The sequence below is a fragment of the Leptopilina heterotoma genome, unplaced genomic scaffold, assembly GCF_015476425.1.
Source record: "Leptopilina heterotoma isolate Lh14 unplaced genomic scaffold, ASM1547642v1 Lhet_114, whole genome shotgun sequence".
Taxonomy (NCBI): domain Eukaryota; kingdom Metazoa; phylum Arthropoda; class Insecta; order Hymenoptera; family Figitidae; genus Leptopilina; species Leptopilina heterotoma.
In genome coordinates this window covers 724,164-744,714 of record NW_025110833.1, presented here as the reverse complement: position 1 = coordinate 744,714, position 20,551 = coordinate 724,164, and the positions used below count along the sequence as shown (strand labels likewise).

Genomic DNA, 20,551 nt, shown 5'->3' with positions numbered 1-20,551 from the left:
TATAAAAATTCAATTTTAAGAAATATTCAATTATTTAATAAGTCATTTATTTTTGTATTTAAATAATTGAATTCTCGAAAAATTTTCTTTTGGTCTGGATATCAGAGAAAAGTCAGGGAAAAACAAAATTAAATTTTTGTGGCAACCCTGTTCTTATTTTAATTTTTATTCTTATTTTTATCCTTATTTTTATTTTTGTTCTTATTTTTATCTTCATTCCAAAATTAAATAAAACAAACTCTTGTTCTATCAAAATTAATATCATCCGTCTATTGTGATAAAATTAAATTTAATTCGAAACATTGAAAATAAATGTATCGGAATAATTTGCGCACATTTGCAAATACAATTACTTAATTGAAAAATTATTTTACATTGTAACACAAACATTAAATTGCAAACAAGGAAGTAATTTCGATCAACAATTACATGGAATAAAACAAAAAAAAAGAACTTTTCTTTATATAGAGCGATTCGCTTTTCTACCAATTTGAATAAACGTATAGAACATTGAAAACATTTTTATTGAATAATAGGGTATGTGATCAAAATTTTCATTGGAAATACTTTCCCAAAGGGCAGAATTCGCAAACCGGATTAACGTAAAATCGAAGACCAAATCAGACCGAAAGTTCGTTATTGAAAAATGAGAATGAAACCAACGTGAAAAGTGGAGCAAAAAATAGTTTCATTTGATTTCAACGATTGTAAAAACTTTCATAACGTTGAAAATAGAGAGGAATGAAAAAAGGAAAAAAATAGGAAATGAAACAAAAAAAAAATGTGATTGTAGGGGGTGTTAGAGGTTCAAACATTTTAACAAATTTGTTTCGATAAGAAATAGAATTTAAGGAATTTTCGAATAAAATAGTTTTTTATTTTCATGTATTTTTATTGAATTGTTTTATTTTTAATAAGCTCTTTTTTGTTTGTAGTTATTGTTACGGCCGAACTCCGTAACTTTTATATTATAAATGATTATTTATAATACTTTAAAAACCAAATTACACACAACACAATATTTTGTTAACACATCATGAAACGCTTACACAAAATAACCCTATGTAATCTCACAAAAGGACATTCCCTCTTTTGAATATTTTAATCCAGGGCATTTTTAATGACATAGAAATTCTAATTCTATATAAATATAAGATTTAATTGAATTTAACATTCCTTTAGGTTTCGCAATTCCGAGGTGAAAAACCTGACAATATAGTAAAGTGTTTCTTAATGAATTCCTTTTTCTTGAAAAACAGTTTATTGACCCTTTTGAAAATTAGTTAGAAAATATCAAAGTTAAATTGCTCAATATAAGGAGTGGTGCATCCAAGTCACTGAACTCGGATCACACCACTGCTTAAATCTGCAAGGTTGCAGAAATTGACTTGACAACAGTCGAGTACAATGAACTTAACATACGATTTCCCCACTAAATTGTCTTTCAATAAAATTGATTGACACTGGGAAATCTGGGCAGTTTAAGCCAGGCCGTTGTAGCCGGCAGTTAGCCCGGGCAGTTTAGGCCCGCAGTTTTAGTCCAGGCCATTGTAGCCTGAAGTTCTAAGTCCGGCATTTAGCCGTGTTAATCGTATCGAAAGTCTAACGGTAGAATAAAAAGTTTGTTTAAAGAAAGTGAATACAATTGAGAATAATATAAATAAATAAAAGTTAAAGAAGATTGAATTGAAAATATATATATTGAATATAAATAATTAAATTGTGTAATTAAAGGAATCAAAGAAATATAAGAAAAATATTGAAATATAGTGAAAGAAAATAAATAGAGAGAATTTACTTAATAAAAATTAAATATAGGGAATTGAAAAGAAATATTAAAATAAAAGAAATGAAAATAAATTTAAAGAAATCATAAATTATGTTAAAGAGTAAAAGAATTGAAGTCTCAGCATTGTGCATTATCTAAGGAATATTAAAGTTCATAGTAAAGAGGATAAAAACAAGATTCGTCATTGGATTCGAATTTCGAAGTACAGAATACCAAGTAGTGAGTAAAAACATCTTACATTTTACGACACACACGATTATCTCATTCACACGCACAGATACACTTACTCTTCTTACACATAAAATTAGATTTATCTGTAATAGGGATATTGGGAAAATATATATCTTATATTGTTTAATCTTATTTTTGCTTATAATTTAATTATTCCTAAAACTATCCTATCTTCTCCAAATTCAAGGGATAGGATTCTCACCCCTTGGTTGAACCAATAACCAAGTAGAGGGAAGAATCCACTACCCTTTACAAATTATTTTGTCCGAAGGACACGTTTAGTTAAAGTTTCTTTAAAAATTTGATATTATTAAATTAATTTATTTAATTTTTTCAAATTCGGCTCTAACAGTTATTTTATTTAATTCTATTCAATTCTTCGTAATTCGAGAGAAAAAATGCTCTAATTGATTTTTATATTTTTTAGTACAGAAAATAAAAAATTTATTGATAATTTTCATTTATAAGAAATAAGAATGTAAATTGAACGTTTATAGTAAATTGATAAGGTTGTAAATTTTCATTATTATCAAATAGAATACTATTAATAATAATTAAATTCAACTTGGTTGGATATTTGAGTCAGCAAATGGAAGAGTAAGATAGGGGAAAACTTATTTTGCAGATTTAATGTTAAAATTTACATTTAGAGAGAAGGTTCGGTATCTATACAACAAGAACGTTTGTATACTAATCAAAATGAGAAAATGAGGTCGAGCTCCATAAGAATCCTTCTTAGATTCATAAACACGCTCCATTGACCATTGTCGTTGCCATTGAGTGCACTTTCCTAATTAACCAATTCAATTTGAATGGCTCGTTTAAAATTCATTGAGGGCCATTGACTGACAGAGTGCGTTTATCGGCTCTTGGTTCAGAAACGACTCCCTCCCTCTCCCAACCAAGTATACTTATTTCCAGAAAAAAAAAAATTTCTTCCTTGTTTGTACGTTTTTGCAAAATAATAAATAGATTTTTTTTTGTATATCTATAGATTTTCTTATTCCAAAATATAATACAACAAGAAAATCTATTCTACAAAAAAATTTTTAATAGTCAGGGTTGGACCGCTTTTCGAATTTTGTTCACATCAGGGCTAAATCCCGCAAAAGTCCGTAACTTTACTTAAAGTCCGTAAAAGTCCGTTTTTTTTTAAAAAAAAAAGGTTCGTAAAGTCCGTAATTTGATTGAAAAAGTATGAAAAATTCGTAAATTGTACGATATAATTTTGAGAATTTTAGAGAAATTACAAATGATTGCAGAAATTCAATTATTTTCAAAAGTAATAAAATTCAATTATGTTTAAAATTTTTTTTAAATTCTCGTCAAAAATTCAATTATCATTAGAAATAATAAAATTCTTCTTCGATATTTAATTATTTTCAAAAATTTTAATAAAATTCTTGGAAAAATTTCAATTATTTTCAAAAATTTTCCTCAATTTAATGATTTTTAATATCTATTATTTTGATAAAATTTTCCAAAAGAATTTCAAAAAAAAATTAATAAAATTCTACACAAACCTTTAATTATTTTCATAAAATAATAAAAATTTCACAGGAATTCAATTATTTACAAATATTTTATAAATTTCTTCGTAATCATTCAATTATTTTCATAAATAATAAAATTTTTACGGGGATTCAATTATTTTAGTAAATAATAAAATTCTTTTTAGGAATTCAATTATTTTCATAAATAATAAAACTTATGGCAGAATTTCAATTGTTTTTAATACAATTTTAATCAAATTCCTCGAAAAATGTAATTGGTCTTAAAAATTTTATTAAAATTCGTCAAAAGAATTCAATTATTTAAATAATTGCTGATAAAATTCTTTATGAGAATTCAATTTTAAGAAACATTCAATTATTCAATAAATTGTTCTTTTTTATTTAAATAATTGAATTCTAGTAGAATTTTCTTATAAAAATTGATTTAAAAATGAATTTCAGTTAAAATTTTAGATAATAATTGATTAATAAAAGCATTATAGCTTGAATTTTTAGAAATAATTGAATTTTGTGTAAGTTTCGAATTAAAATCTTTGAAAATTTGAATTTTTCATATTTTTAATATGAATAAATAATATTCTTCGCAGGAATTCAATTATGTTTAACAATTTTTGAAAATGCCACGTTAAAATTTCAATTATCTTTCAAAGTAATAAAATTCTTCTCCAAAATTTAATTATTTTTAAAACTTTTTCTCAATTGAATCATTTTCAATATATCTATTATTTTATAATAAAATTTTTCAAAAGATTTCAATTATTTAAAAAAAAGTTTTAATAAAATTTAAAGCATCATTAAATTATTTTCATAAATAATAAAATTTTTAAATATAAATAAAAAAATAAATAAAAAAAATTATTATTTTTTCATAACTATAAAACATGAAATACTTTTCCTACTTTTTTAATAAAATTACTGATTTTAAGGACCTTTTTTTAAAAAACATGACTTTTACGAATTTGAAGCAAATTTAAGGACCTTTACAGGATCGATATTCAATTATTTTCATGAATAATAAAACTCATAGAATTTCAATTATTTATAATATAATTTTTAATCGAATTCCTCGAAAAATGTAATTATACTTGAGAATTTTATTAAAATTCGTCGAAAAAATTCAATTATTTAAAAATTTGTTGATAAAATTCTTTATGAGGATTCAATTTTGAAAAACATTCATTTATTCAATAAATTATTTATTTTTGTATTGAAATAATTGAATTCTTGTAGAATTTTTGAACAAAAATTGATTTAAAAATGAATTACAGTTAAAATTTTACATAATAATTGTATAAAAGCATTATAGTATAAATTTTCAAAAATAATTGAATTTTGAATATTTTTAAAAATAATTATATTTTTTTCGAAGAATATACTTAAAATTGTATTAAAAATAATTGAAATCCTGTGAGGAATATTATTATTTAGGAGAATAATTGAATTCTTGTGAAGAATTTTTATTACATTTTTTTTAAATAATTGAATTCATTTAAGAAATTTTATTAAAATAATATTCAATTATTTACAAATTTGTTGATAAAATTATGTATAACTATTCAATTTTAATAAACATTCAATTATTCAATAAATTATTTATGTTTGTATTAAAATAATTGAATATATAGTCAGGGTTGGATGTCACTTTCAGTTTATAAAATTTAAATTAGTGACTAATTTATTTATTTAAAAAAAACTATAAATGTATTTTCTCTTCTTTTTTTTTGCAGTTATTGCTGGGCAATAATAATGCGAACGAGGAGAAGGAACAGATCTTCTATCCACCGATAATAGCGACTAAAATCCGCTTTATACCATACACGACACATATTCGAACTGTGTGTATGCGAGTGGAACTTTACGGCTGCCCTTGGAACGGTAAGTGAAATTTATGATTAAATCTTCACTCTTGCTTTCACATGGAGCCTTTATGTTATCAAAGGGGAGAGAAACAAAAAAAACCCTTGTTTTCATATTCATGCGTTCGTAAAAGCTGATAAAAAATTGCCACATTATTGACATTCAACCCACACAAAGTTTTTTCTTTAACTCGAAACAGCAATTAAATTTATTTAGGGAAAACTAATTGATAAAAATTTTTTTATTTAGTTATTAGCTTATAATATTAACCACAATAATATAATAATATGATAATAATAATTATTATTGTAAGTAATGACTTTATCACTCGGTCATCTTTAATTATTATAAAATATGAAGATGGTAATAATAATAATTATTTATATAAAATAATTATATAAAAAAATATATAAAATTATTAGTATTATTAGTATTAATTATTAATTAGGTAATTATCAGATCAATATTGGACCAAGATTGTAAATGTTAAACTCAACTTTGAACGTCAACATTCAAAGATGAAGGTTGAATGTAAACATTTTATCAAAATTCAAATTATTAAAGAAAATAGAGTAAAAAAATATAAACCAATGTTTAAATATTTTTAAATAAACAACATTTTTACTAATTATAAAATTATTAATAAATTTACAACGCCAGGTTATTTTTGAATGAATCTAATATTAAAATACTTAATATAGAATTACTATAAATTATTAAGTTTGCAACGCCAGCTTACTTTAGAAGTTTAGAATAACTTTAATATAAAAATATTTTCGCTAATTATAGAATTATTATTAGCTAATAAATTTTGATGCACTTGGTTATTTTAGAATATCTCTGATATTAAAATATTTATACTAATTATAGAATTATTATAATTTAATAAGTTTGTAGCGCTGGATTATTTTAGAATCTGTTTAATATAAAAATATTTATACTAATTATAGGTCTATTGAAACTTAATAATTTTGCAACGCTAGATTATTTTAAAATAGCTTTAATGTAGAATTATTTTCTTTTAATTATAGAATTATTAATATTTAATGAATTTTCAGCGTCTGGTTTTTTTTATACAAATTTAAATATGAATTTTTTTATATTGGTACTAATTATAGAATTAATATTGATTAATTGAATTGAAACGCTAGATATTTTACAACGATTTTAATATAAGGAGACAAAATGAAAAAATTATTTATATTATAATTATTAGAGGTGTGCAAAAAGCTCGAATAGCATGGTCGAGCTCGAGCCGGGCTCGAGTTTTAGTTACTCAAAAATATTTGAGTGCTCGAAAAATTCAAGTGCTCAAAATTATTTTAGGTTTAATACTGCACGTGTTGGATGGAATTTGGTTCAAGTTCGGATTGATTCTGCTCAGCTCTGCTAGAAAAACGAAAAGCTTGAAATACTCGATCGAGCTTTTTGCACAACTCTAATAATTATAATAAATTATATTATAATTATAATAGTTATAAAATAAATTATATTATAATTATTATATTACCGAGTAAATATTATTATCAATATTATATTATTATTGTCAAGTAAATATTTATTTGATAGGTAATCAATAATATTTAATGTAATTTTTTGACTTTATCAATCACAGGGTTTCTACAAGTCATGGAAATCATGGAATTGCCATGGGATATCATTTTGATTCATGGAATCATGGAAATCTCATAAAATTTCTAATCGGATCATGGAATTTTTTTTAGATTTTGTTGTAAACCCGTGCGATTGAAATTCGCGCTCCTTTAATACTTAGGGTGGTCACAAGTTTCAGTTTATCAATTTCTCTGACAATGTACTGACATTAAAATTACTTTCCCTAACAAAATTCTTTTTATACTAAGTGGAAAATATTAATGTTTACGGAAAATGAGTAAAATTTATTAATTTTAATAATTTCTAAAAATTACAATTATAACCCTTCCTGAATTTAATTATTGTCTACAATTTTCAACTAAACTTCATCTCTGAATCAATTAATTTAAATAATTTTCCAAAATTTCTTCTAGAGTTCAATTATTTAAATACATAAACTCAATTTTTTATAATAATTGTGACACTCCATAGTTTTTTCTAAAGTTATTAAGGTATAATATTTTCAAAAAATTATAATAAAGAAATGCTTACAATTAATTTTTTTTTAATAATTTTAAATAATTTTTGAACGATAATAGTTTTTCAATTTTGAAAAATTTCCAAACTATTAAAATTTGGTAAAATCTTTTAAAAATAATTGAATTTTTGAAAAGTGGAAATAAAAATGATCAAATTTTTGAAGAATTTTAATTATAAACAGGACCATGATTTCTCGAAAATTTTAATAAGTCCAAAAAGTAAATTTTGAAACTTAAAAGATTATCACAAAACAATTCTAATAATTAGTTCTTAAAAATATTTTATTAATGTAATTTTTCGAAAAATTAAATTTAAAAAATAATTGTATTTCTTAAAAGAATTTTTGTATAATTTAAAAAAACTAATGAATTATTTGATGAATTTTAATTAAAAATGTTGAACATTATTGTTTTCTCGAAAATGTTAAAAATAATTCTAAAATGTTATTATTTTTGGAAATATGTAATTAAAAATGTTAAAAATATTATTATTATATTATTATTTTAATTTTTTTTAAAGAATCGCTTTTTACTTCAATTTTTATAGATATTTATACTGTTCTCTAAATTTGAATTAGTTAAAAATAATTAATTTGATAGTAAAAAACAAATAATTGAAAATTTTTGAAATAATTGAAATATCTTTACATTTTGTTAAGAATAATTTACTTCTATTAAAGAATTTTATTTAAATTTTTCGAAAATAATCAAGGAAAGTTAGAAGACACCATAATTATAATTTTATTTTTAAAAATTTCTTCGCAATATATTCAATTATTTTCATAAATAGTAAAACTCATTGAAGAATTTCAATTATTTTTAATACAATTTTAATCAATTTCCTTGAAAAATGTAATTATTCTTAAAAATTTTATTAAAATTCGTCGAAAGAATTCAATTATTTCCATCAATGGCAAAATTCCTCAGATTTACTAAATTCTTTTATTCAATTCAATTATTTTCATAAATTTCCATAGAATTTTTTATTAATAAACAATTCAATTATTTTGAAAAGTAATAAAATTCTTCGTAGAAATTCAATTATGTTTCAAATTTTTTTTTAAATTCTCCTTAAAATTTCAATTATCTTTAATTCTTTATAAATAATTAAATTGTTCTCCACACTGAGAAAACTGGAGTATTGGACTAAACATCTGGAGGGACAAATCGTTCATATTTGAGAGTTAGCTATTGGATAACAATCTAAATGTTCAAATTCACCATTGACAGATATTCGTGCCATTTCTCTAACAGAGGGACAAATTAACCATCTTGAGAAATCCCTTCCTTATCCGGCGCGAAATGAATAAATATGGCAACCTAACCCCTAAATTAAATACATAAAATGTCAGAAAAATAATTTCGCGCGCAACAGATCGTACACATTTTCTGCGCAACTTTTAACCCTCAGATATAATGGGAGAGAATATACAAGTAGATTTCCATTATCAATTTAAAATTTATTTTAGAAGGACTATTTAACTCTCTTCATAAGCAAAGGAAACATACACTTTTTGAACCTCTGAATTTGACTCTCCAGTTTTCTCAGTGCACAATTCAATTACATATTTTCAAAAATTTTAATTAAAATTATTAAAAAAAACATTATTTTCAAAAATTTTAAAGAAACGTATGAAAAGAATTTAATTATTCATAAAAACTCTATAAGTGATCGTCAACCTCGAACTTTTATTTATAAAAATTATATTTATTTGATACTAAATTTTTAAAAGTCAAATAAATAGTATTTTTTATTTACTTATTGATTACAACGCCAGGTTATTTTTCGATAAAACTTTTCATGTGTAACTAAAACTGAAGAGAATTTCATCGAGTCACTGTTCATTATATTCTCTCCGATTACGAGAAACAAGTCCCCTTGCCATCTGCCGGACAGCTACAAAACTACAATGGCGGGAAATTTAAATCAAATGAATTCAAAATTAAAAATCAAATTCAAAATTAGTTTTCCATATTCACTTTGCAAATATGCGTTCTTTCAAAAATTAATCCAATCTTACGCCGTAATTATATATTCATTATTCCCTGAATATGCAAAATTTTGTTCTCCCAATTAATCGACAAATTCACCTCGACTATTTTTTTTGCAGTTATGTAATCTCTGCAGATTAAAAAAAAATTCAATCTGTCAATGTAAGATTAGAGTAAAGTTTATTGTACGATAAAAGCCTGATTGACACAAAATCAAATAAAAGTGTCGCTTGTTAAATTCTGCATTTCACGTTTATCGGAAATTTTATTTTACACTTGGTGATAAAGGGTTGATTGGAGAGAGAGAGAGGGGGGGGAGGACGTGAAAATCTGAATAATCTTCTAATTGGTAACGTGTTTTTGTTTTGAATTGAAAGTCGGTTCATAGTAACGATGACGTTTTCGACAATTTTTTACCTAACAATTCTTTATTTGACTCGATGTATGTATATGTGTGTGTATATATATATATATATTTCCATCATACGCGTATCTGAGATTAAGTTAGATTTATGATGGCCCGACGATGGTGCAGCTGGGTCTGCATTAATCCAGTCCGAAATGGTCCGGCGAATAGCCATAGCCTCGCGCAAGCACGGCCATCTGTGCTTTTGACTGGTACCTGCCATTGGTCCGTGAACCACCTCCCGGAAATACAGAATAACGTCAAGCGATAAAAGAGAAGGGGCAATGAAGTTAATTGACATTCGGATAGCCATGCCTGCTGAGCGTAAATTTAATAAAGCTCCAATTTTGTTTATTTATTAGCAACTCACGCTTCTTGGAACTCGAAAAAATTATTGTCTCTCATTTTTCAAATCTCGAAACACCTCGTTGTGAAAAATATTATTCACTCTATATATACATCTCCATTTATAAATATATACGTATACAACTCCTGTATATATATACAATATTAAATTTTTATATGAAAAACTAAAAGAATTTTATATCTTAATGTTTTTTAATTAAAAATGAGAATGTAAAAATGCCCCCTTCTTTAATTATAAACCATTATTCAAATGACAAAATGGACTCTAAACGTTAATAGGGGATTTTTTTTTATTTCACTAATGAAAGAGTTGAATATTTCCAATATAAATATTTATTCACAAAGAGTGTAAAATATATAATTGTGGAGAAAATCAATTGGATGAGTAATATATTACATATTTCATAAAATCGTTGAAACGTGAAATAAATAATTTATTGAAGCAATAAATGAAAATTTACAGGTTTTTGCCGATGATAAATGTGAAAAGTGAAATAAACAATAATGGTCAATAATTGGCAAACATATCGGGTAAAATTGTTTAACTTATTTATTTCATGGCTATCGAACCAAAATTTCATGATCAAATTTACTTTTCCCCTCCTTCTTTCTCTGAAAGTCAATTTTTTAATCAACGATAACAATCATTTTTTAAAATACAAATTGCAGGCATCACAGTTGGTCCCCTTTTATCCCCTTTTTTCAATTTTATCACCTTTTTTGCTGATTTGTCCCCTTTTTAAAAAATAAACTAGTTTTTCTTTTTTCGAAATCTTTTTCAAAGTGTAATCATAAAATTTTCACTTAATGTTATTTCAGTGAGTTTTATTTTTGATTTTGAATATTAACACCACAACATAATATAAATATGTCTTTTTATGTTAATATATAATATAGATTTCGTAAAGAATTTTATAAATTATTAGGTGGTTCGTTCAGCAGAATGTAGACCTTTAGAAAAAAAAATTAACATTCAAATAATTAAAATATTATTAATTTATTATTAATAGTTTTTTCTAGAAAAACAAAAATTCTAATACAAAACCTTCAATTTTTTCCATTTCTGACAATAATTGATTTTAAATGTTGAAAGTGCCCTTTTAAGTTCCGGAGCCTCAATTTCAATTTTGAATGAATTTCATTTACAATTCTAAAGAACTTAAATTTTTGCAAAAATTTGCAAAATTTAAATTATTCTGAAATTAATTACATTTCTAATACATATATTTAAATAATTATTAAAAATAAAGAAATTAACGAGAAATTTTAGTTAAAAACAATAAAAAAAAAATTTAATTTGGAGAAGTTACAAATGATTGCGAAAATTCAATTATTTTCAAAAGTCCCAGGCGGAAATTTCCAACCGGCGCGGATCCTAGCCCGTACTGACGCCGGTGTAACTGTACTGGCTGGGAACCGCCTGCCAACCGAATGTGAACGGGCATTCTACCGAATAGTGACTAGGCCAGGAGCGCGCTGGCAACCGGCTCGGAACTGGCATTCTACAGCCCGCTGACCGGCCGGGAGAAGCCGTTCCGTGTATAATTCAACCGGCTGGGACCTGGCACTCTACCGACCGTGGATTTTTCATTTAATAGCCAGCCGAGCGCTGGCATTCTACCGACTGACAACCGGATCGGATCCAAATGATAATTTCAACAAATATCAATAAAAAAATAATAATTAATTGCAAAAGATAAATACTGATGACAATTCATTGACAGTTCACTTTACACATTTTTTTTATTTTTTTATATACTTAAACGCAATTTTTTATTACATACACATTTGAAAAATCCTAACGCTTGGAGGTACGAACCTACGCCTAACCGAATATTTACGCACCGAAATCTCGCACGCTAACCACTATGCTACGCTCGCATGGGACTCTCAAATCTTAAATACTCTCAAGTGTCACAAGCTGAAATGAAACTTGTCGAATAACTACGCGTCAATGCTACAGCTATATTTTTATTATTATGTAATATATTAAATAATTGTATCTCAATATAATAATATTGAACATAATAATATTAATAATTTTAATTAATATCACAATAATAATAAATTTATTATTATTGAGATATTATTAATTAACATTAATATTATTGAGAATTAATAATAAATTATTAACATGAATATTAATATTTATTAATATTAATAATTTATTATTAATTCTCAATAATATTAATTAATAATATCTCAATAATAATAAATTTATATTAATAGTATAAATTTATTTATAATAATTATAAACTATAAGTGCAAAACAAATTTTTTTAATTGTTTAATTTTGAAAAAACTCTTAATAAATAATTACTTAATATTTTGATTAAATTCATTTATTAATTAATCATTATTTTCTAAAATAATGCAATTAATTATTGTAATAATTATTTAGTTATGACACATTTATTAAAAATAAATTTATAATGTGATTTATAATGTGACAATAAATGACGACATCCGCAGTCGGATCCGGCCCAGCACCGAGCCAGTACAGACTTAACATATCCGTCATTCTTCCGACGCCGCAGAAGAATAAGATCCGCCGGCGGAAGAAATCCAGTACCGAGCCGGTACTGACAATAGTGGGAAGACGGATCCGACAGTCGGAGCATAATCTGTACCGCGCCGGTTGCTTTTTCAGATCCGAATCGGTACAGACCGTCGGTACTTGCGGTCTGTACGGGCGCGGATCCCAGCCGGTTGTAAATTCCGACATTCGTCCGACTTTTCCGCCTGGGGTAATAAAATTCTTCGCAGAAATTAAATTATATTAAAAAATTTAAAGAAATTCTCTTCAAATTTCAATTCTTTTTATATAAATAATAAAATTTTTCTTCGTAATAAAATTATTTTCAAAAATTTTATTGAAATTCTTGTCAAAATTTCAATTATTTGAAATTTCAAAAATTTTCCTAAATTCTATGATATTCAATATCTACTATTTTAATAAAATTATCCAAAAGAATTTGATTATTTAAAAAAAAATTTATTAAAATTCTACGCAAACGTTAAATTTTTTTCATAAATAATAAAATAATTTTACAGGAATTCTATTATTTACAAATTTTTTTATAAATTTCTTCGCAATAATTTCATTATTATCATAAATAATCAAACTCATCGCAGAATTTCAATTATTTATAGTACAATTTTAATTGAATACCTCGAAAAATGTAATTATTTTCAAAAATTTTATTTAAATTCGTCGAAAGAATTTAATTATTTAAAAATTTGTTGATAAAATTCTTTATATGGGAATTCAATTTTTAGAAATATTTAATTATTAAATAAATTATTTATTTTTCTATTTAAATAATTGGTTTCTCGTAGCATTTTCTAATAGAAATTGATTTAAAAGTGAATTTCAGTTTTTTTTAAATTATTGTAAATAATTGATTTAAGGGCATTTGAAACTTGATGACGTCACACATGCTTTGCACAAACTGAAACGTCATCAAGGTTCAAATGCCCTTAAAGAAGAATTTTAGTTAAAAATTTTAGAAAATAATAACTAAATTGAAATGATGAAAATAATTTTGAAAATGTTACAGTAAAAATATTCCATTTTTCTAGGATTTTATTTTAAATTGTATTAAAAATAATTGAAATCCTCAGAAAAATTTTATAATTTATTAAAAATAATGGAATTCTTATAACGAATTTTATCAAATTTTTTTTTAAATAATTGTATTCATGTGAAAAATTATATTACTTGTTAAAATAATTGAATTCAAGCAACGAATTCTATTACATTTTATTTAAATAACTAAATTCTTTTGAGAACTTTTATTAAAATAGTAAATTTTGAAATTTTTGGATTTCAGCGATGAATTTCAGTATTTGTGAAATGTACCTAATTTAATTCTTGCAAACAATTTTTGAGGATAATTTCATTTTTCGAGAAATTTATTTAAAATTGTATTAAAAATAATTGAAACCATGTGAAGAATTTTATTATTTATGAAAATAATTGAATTCTTGCAACGAATTTTATTATAATTTTTGTAAATAATTAATTTTTTTTTTGAAAAATTTTATGGAAATCTAAATTTTTATAAAACATGAAGATAGGAATTACTCCGAGTCGAAGACTCGGAGTGATTCATATCTTCATGTTTTATAATAATATTCTCATAAATTGTTGAATTTCAAAAAGATTTGAATTTAAATGTTTTGAAAATATTAATTCCTATGGAAAAACAATAATGATTAAATATTTTTTTTAAAATAGAAGTTATTACTGTTTTCGAATAATTTTACAGTTAAATAAATTCGTAAATAAATATACTAGAACATTTTTTTGAGTATCTAATTATTTTTAGAGTGAATCGCTGAATATTCTTTAGGGAAAAAGTCAAAATTTTGTCTCTGGAAATCAGGGAAAAGTCATGAAAAAACAAAATTAATTTTTTGTGACAACTCGGATTAAAATCGAATCATTTTTAAAAAATTTTATAAAAGCTATATGATAAAAAATTTGAATTATATTATGCAAGTTGTATAAACAAATAAATTTTTGTCCCCTTTTTGAGGAGAAAAATGCCCCTTTTCACCTTTTTTGAGGAAAGAAGGTACTATGATGCCTGAAATTGAGAAAAAGTTAAATAAATCATTTTTCTCAACTCATCTGAGTTTTTGTTTGATTTTGAGTTTTTAAATTCAGTTATTAAAATTTGAGACAAAACATTAAATATCGAGTGTAATTCAATTGTCAGAGAGATAAATTCTATGGGAGGTTTTTTTTTTTATTATAACTCCTCAGTCATACAACTAAAATCCCGCCGGTAACAAGAAGTTTTGTCATGAATATTTAAAATTAATTCTTGGTTTTGTTCAGAATTTGAATGTAATTAGATAAAGTATCGCGGTTTCTGAAATCGTATTACGATTCCCTCTCTGATAAATCTTCTCTTCATTCTGAATAATCCATGACATCCCTTTTGCGAACAAATCTGCAGAAAAGCAGCGTGAAGTAGGAAGATGTATATTTGATTAACTTTCTGCAAAAAAGAGGAGGGATGGCGAAAAAAAATCTTATAATTCATTTCTCTAAACTGTCAATTTATAACCGTCAGTGAAAAATTAACGAATTGTCCATTTTATATTACCGTACAAAGTTGAATATTCATTTCTTCTAATTGAATCATTGGATTATTGATTAAATAAAATATTAAATATTATCCATTCAAGTGAAAAATGAAAAAGAATTTTGATTTTTACAAATTTTAGTGGTCATCGCACTCTTTGAACTGAATAAATAAATAAATAAATTATTAATTATAAAATTGTATTATCTTAGATTTTTGATAATCTTTTAGTTGTTGGCCAATGTTTCAAAGTATCTATATTGTAAAATTGTTTTATTTTATTTCTACTATATATTGGAAAATTAATGTTAAATCAAAAAAGTAATTTTAAGAGAAAAATTTTTCAAGACGATATATAATATTGTATATAAGGGTTCTTATCGTAAAGTTGAAAGAAAAATAAACTGACCGATACAAGTCGGCGGAAAGGAGAGGAGAGGAATTTGATACCGAGTTTGATATATAATTTGATTTCAGAGGGACTAGTTTCGTACTCGATGCCTCAAGGAATTCAGAGAGGTTCCGAAGTCGACCTCACCGACAGAACGTACGATGGTCAAGAAGATGCTGGATACCTTTCTGGTGGTCTGGGTCAATTGGTGGATGGGCAAAAAGGTCCAGATAACTTTAGACTCGATGTCAACGGTAATGGGAAAGGTAACATTGCACTGAGTGTGATTCCAAGTTTCCTTACGATTTCTCTCTCTCTCTATATACATATATATTCCTAACTTCCTGTCAATTTAAAAAAAACTAGTTTGGCCAATTACTATAAGGCCTCCAACTACTTTGAGGCAGAAAAAAATTTTATTCAAGCAAAATTATTCTTTTCAATTTAAAAATTGCCTTTTTTTTAGTAAACAAGAACTACTTTTGATTTTGTTTCTTGGTAAATCACTAATCTGACTTCAGATTAGTAATCATAGATTTTTATAACCTCTAGGTATCTAGGGTCATAAAAAACTATTTAGAAAAATGTCCGCCATCTTGGATCCGCCATTTTGGATTTTGAAAATCTGACTATTTGGGTACTATTTTTAAATTTCAGACACTAAAAGTTACTATTTCTGTTTTTTTGAGAATTTACACTACTTTAAATTCGCTAATACTAGAAATCAAAAAAACTATTGTCAAAAATTATAATCAAATTCTTTAAAACGATTCAATTATTTTCAAAAAATATTCGAAATTCAATTATTTTCAATATCTAGTATTTTTATAAAATTTCGCAATGGAATTCAATTATTTAAAAAAAAAATAATACAATTCATGAAAAATTCAATTATAATTATTTTATAATAAAATTTTTCATGGAAATTCAATTTTTTAAAAAAATTTTTGCTAAAATTCTAAACAAGAATTCAATTATTTTTAAAAAAATTTTAATAAAATTGTTCGAAATAAAATAATCAATTATTTTAAATACAATTTTAATTACATTTTTTTGAAATAATTCAATTATTCTTTTAGATTTTAATAAAATTCTTTCCAAGAATTTAATTATTTACATATTACATAGATAATTTGATTCAATTATTTTCAAAAAATATTCGAAATTCAATTATTTTCAATGTCTAGTATTTTTATAAAATATTTCGCAAAAGAATTCAATTATTGAAAAAAAATTGATATAATTAATCCAAAATTCAATTATTTTCATATATATATAATAATAATTTCCACGGGAATTTAATTATTTTAGAATAGCAATTTCGAAACAATTTTGAAAAAATCAATTATTCAACAAAATTTTTATATACAATTCTTTACAATAATTCAATTACTTTCACTAATAATAAAATTTTTCACGGGAATTCAATTCTTTTTAAACATTTTAATAAAATTTTTCGCAATAATTTAATTATTTCCATATAAATACCTAACAAAATTCTTCTCAGGAATTCAATTATTTTTGAAAATTTTAATAAAATTCTTTGCAACTATTCAATTATTTTTATAAATCATAAAATTCATCACAGGATTTCAATTATTTTTAATGCAATTTTACAGGAATTGATAAAAAAATGTAATTATTTTTAAAAATTTAATTTCAATTCCTCGAAAAAATTAATTATTTAAAAAAATGTTTTTTTAAAATTCTTTAGACGAATTCAATTATTTACAAAAATAATTCTTCGAAAGAATTCAATTATGTCGATAAATAACAAATTATTCCGGAAAATTCAATTATTTTGAGGAATTTTAATAAAATTCATTGCAAAATTCAATTATTTTAAATAATTACAATATTCATCACAAGAATTCAATTATTTTTTAAAGTAATCAATTTTTTCTTGAAAATTCAATTATTTTAAAAAATTCTAATAAAATCGTTCTCAAGAATTCAATTATTTTCATAAATAATAAGTTGCTTTTTAGGAATTCAATTATTTTTGAAAATGTAAATAAAATTCTTAGCAAATATTCAAATATTTTCATAAATAATGAAACTCATCGCAGGATTTAAATTATTTTTAATACAATTTTACAGGAATTGTTTAAAAAATGTAATTATTCTTAAAAATTTAATTTCAATTCCTCGAAAAAACAATTATTTAAAAAAAATGTTTTTTTTAAATTGTTTGGGGAAATTCAATTATTTTCAAAAATTTTAATAGAATTGTTCGAAAGAAATCAATTGTAATTAGAATTAAATTATTTACATCAATAATTCTTCGAAAGAATTCAATTATGTCGATAAATAACAAAATTATTCCCGAAAATTCAATTATTTTGAGGCACTTTAATAAAATGCTTTGAAAAATTCAATTATTTTCATAAATAATAATATTCATCACAAGAATTCAATTATTTTTAAATGTAATCAATTTCTTCTTGGAAATTGAATTATTTTAAAAAATTCTAATAAAATCGTTCGCAAGAATTCAATTATTGGCAAAAATTTTAATTATGAATTCTTTGTAAAATTTTATTATTTGTAAAAACCTGGTAAAAACTTTTCTCAATTCAGTGATTTTCGACATCTACTATTTTCATAAAATTTCTAAACAGAATTCTATTATTTACAAATTTTTTGAAAAACTCTTCGTAAGAATACAATTTTTTTCATGAATAATAAAAATTTCTGTGGAATTCAATTATTTAAATTAGAATTTGCATAAAATTAGTCGTAAGAAATCAATTATTTAAAAATTTGTATAAAATTCTTTGCAAGAATTAAATTATTTTTATAAATATTTAAATTCTTTCATTAATAATAAAATTCGTGGCAGGAGTTCAATTTATTAGCAGGATATGAAAAAAGTAAATATTTTTGATAAAAATTGGGAAAAAGTCAGGAAAATAAAATATAGAATGGAATTTTTGTCAGTTTTGTCAAGTGTATAAAACGAGTTTTTTCGGTTGTCAAGTTTAATTTTTCAATAGCTACTTTTTACTACTTTTTTTAGTTTGAAGGCTATTTTTTGCTACTTTTTTAAAATTAATTATCGAGTGCGAAGTCTGTAATATATAATGAGGGTCTATTCCTTTTCTCTTTTGGTACTCTTGATTAAGAAATAATTCAGTCAAAAACTATAATAAGTAAAATATAAAGTATACTTTTTCGAAAAATATATTTTTTTTATTAAAAAATCTGCTAATAAAATAGTTTTTGAAAAAATATTTTTCTTTTTATTAAAAAATCTGCTATTAAAATAGTTTTTGAAAAAGTCTTTTTATATTAATAAAAGAGAAGACTCCTTGGAATTGAAAATGTGGGAGCATTTTCTATCTAAGTTCGTCATCCACAAGGCAATATTGCTAAACCTATTGCAAAGTAGGCTGTTGTGGAAAATACTAAAGGAACTAGAATCCAGTGTTGGTGGTGGGTAGAGAACAGGCTCGTTGCACTCGAATCTGTTTCAATTTACATTTATATTGAACCACAAGCTGAGCGAAGTTGCTCTGTTTACTCGTTCTCCAGATACATTTGTGTCTTTCCCATTTCAAGTGGATATTTTGGTGTGCCTTACTGGCAGCGCATGTGTTTTTCAATGTACCCTGCTGCTTGCACTTTCTAATTTGAAATTCCAACTAAAGCAAAAGATGGAAAATGAATAATATAACTAAAAATGACACTGACAGCATTTAATCTTCCCTCAATTGTGAGGCAAAAAAAAAAAAAAAAAAAAAAACTAAACCTCTAGAATAGCAACTAAAAGACGCGATATTATTATTATTTTCCAAATTCCACTGTGGGTGGAAATTTTAATTTTATAACAAACATGATCACCCTGTCGATTCCTAATGTTTCCATATAATCCAAACTTGACAAGTAATTATAGTAAATTTACCACCAAATATAGAGAAAGTCTGTTGAGAGAAGGAAAATTGGTTCATCGATCCAAGTTTCCTAACTTGGAGTTTCCAAATTTGTTAAAACCAAAATTCCCGAATTAAAATATAAAATTATGTTTTCGCACTATTTTGACACTTTTTTCAATTCCTGAAATAGACGATTTTTTCTATTAAATTAATATTTAGTGTCAAATTAGAAAATTGCTATGGGCAGAAAAAATTGAACTTCCCCAAAAAAAGAGAATCTAAATAAAACTATTGGAAGCATTTGAAATGAAAACTGTTTCATATGGAAATATTGAAACTATATTGGATTTTTATGATGAAGAATATTTTCCAATAGAACTAAATTCATTTAAACGGAATTTTTTTCTTTTTAGGCAAAAAAAGATTGGGAGAGAGGGTGGGAAATGAAATTTATGTGGGTAAATTCAATTGGTAACGATAAGGAGGTAAAATTACCCATAATGATAGTAGCTATATAATGGCGACTATTAAGTGGTTATCTTAAGGAATGTCTGCAGAACTCCAAGTAATGGCGGATACCAGCCGAAACTGATAACTATTTACTCGAGGTACGATGTAAAGGAAGGTTTATATATGAAAGTAGATGGGGAGTAAAATGATATCGTGAAAGCCAAAGCCCCTAAAAGTTAATACTGAAATGAATGACTCGATATAATTTCTATTAACTGAGCGACAAGAAAAAAGAAAACATTGCTTTCAAATTATGTAATTTACAATATTTTTTACATTCTCATCATTTTCATTTATTAACAAGTGAAACTTCAAAAAAAAGTTTATTTCACCCGAATATTAATTTATATACCCAAAACACGACGGCTAGTAAAAGAATATTAAAAAAATAA

General features: G+C 24.3%; 1 protein-coding gene across 2 annotated transcripts in view; it reads left to right on the top strand.

Moving 5' to 3' along the window:
- LOC122507572 (discoidin domain-containing receptor 2) overlaps positions 1-20,551 on the top strand; it is a 256,292-nt gene that overhangs the window by 180,113 nt on the left and 55,628 nt on the right. For both annotated transcript variants that reach the window (XM_043620369.1, XM_043620373.1), the window contains 2 exons: positions 5,262-5,409; positions 15,861-16,040. In XM_043620369.1, the coding sequence (XP_043476304.1) occupies positions 5,262-5,409; positions 15,861-16,040 (328 nt within the window). The remainder of the gene's footprint in view (positions 1-5,261; positions 5,410-15,860; positions 16,041-20,551) is intronic.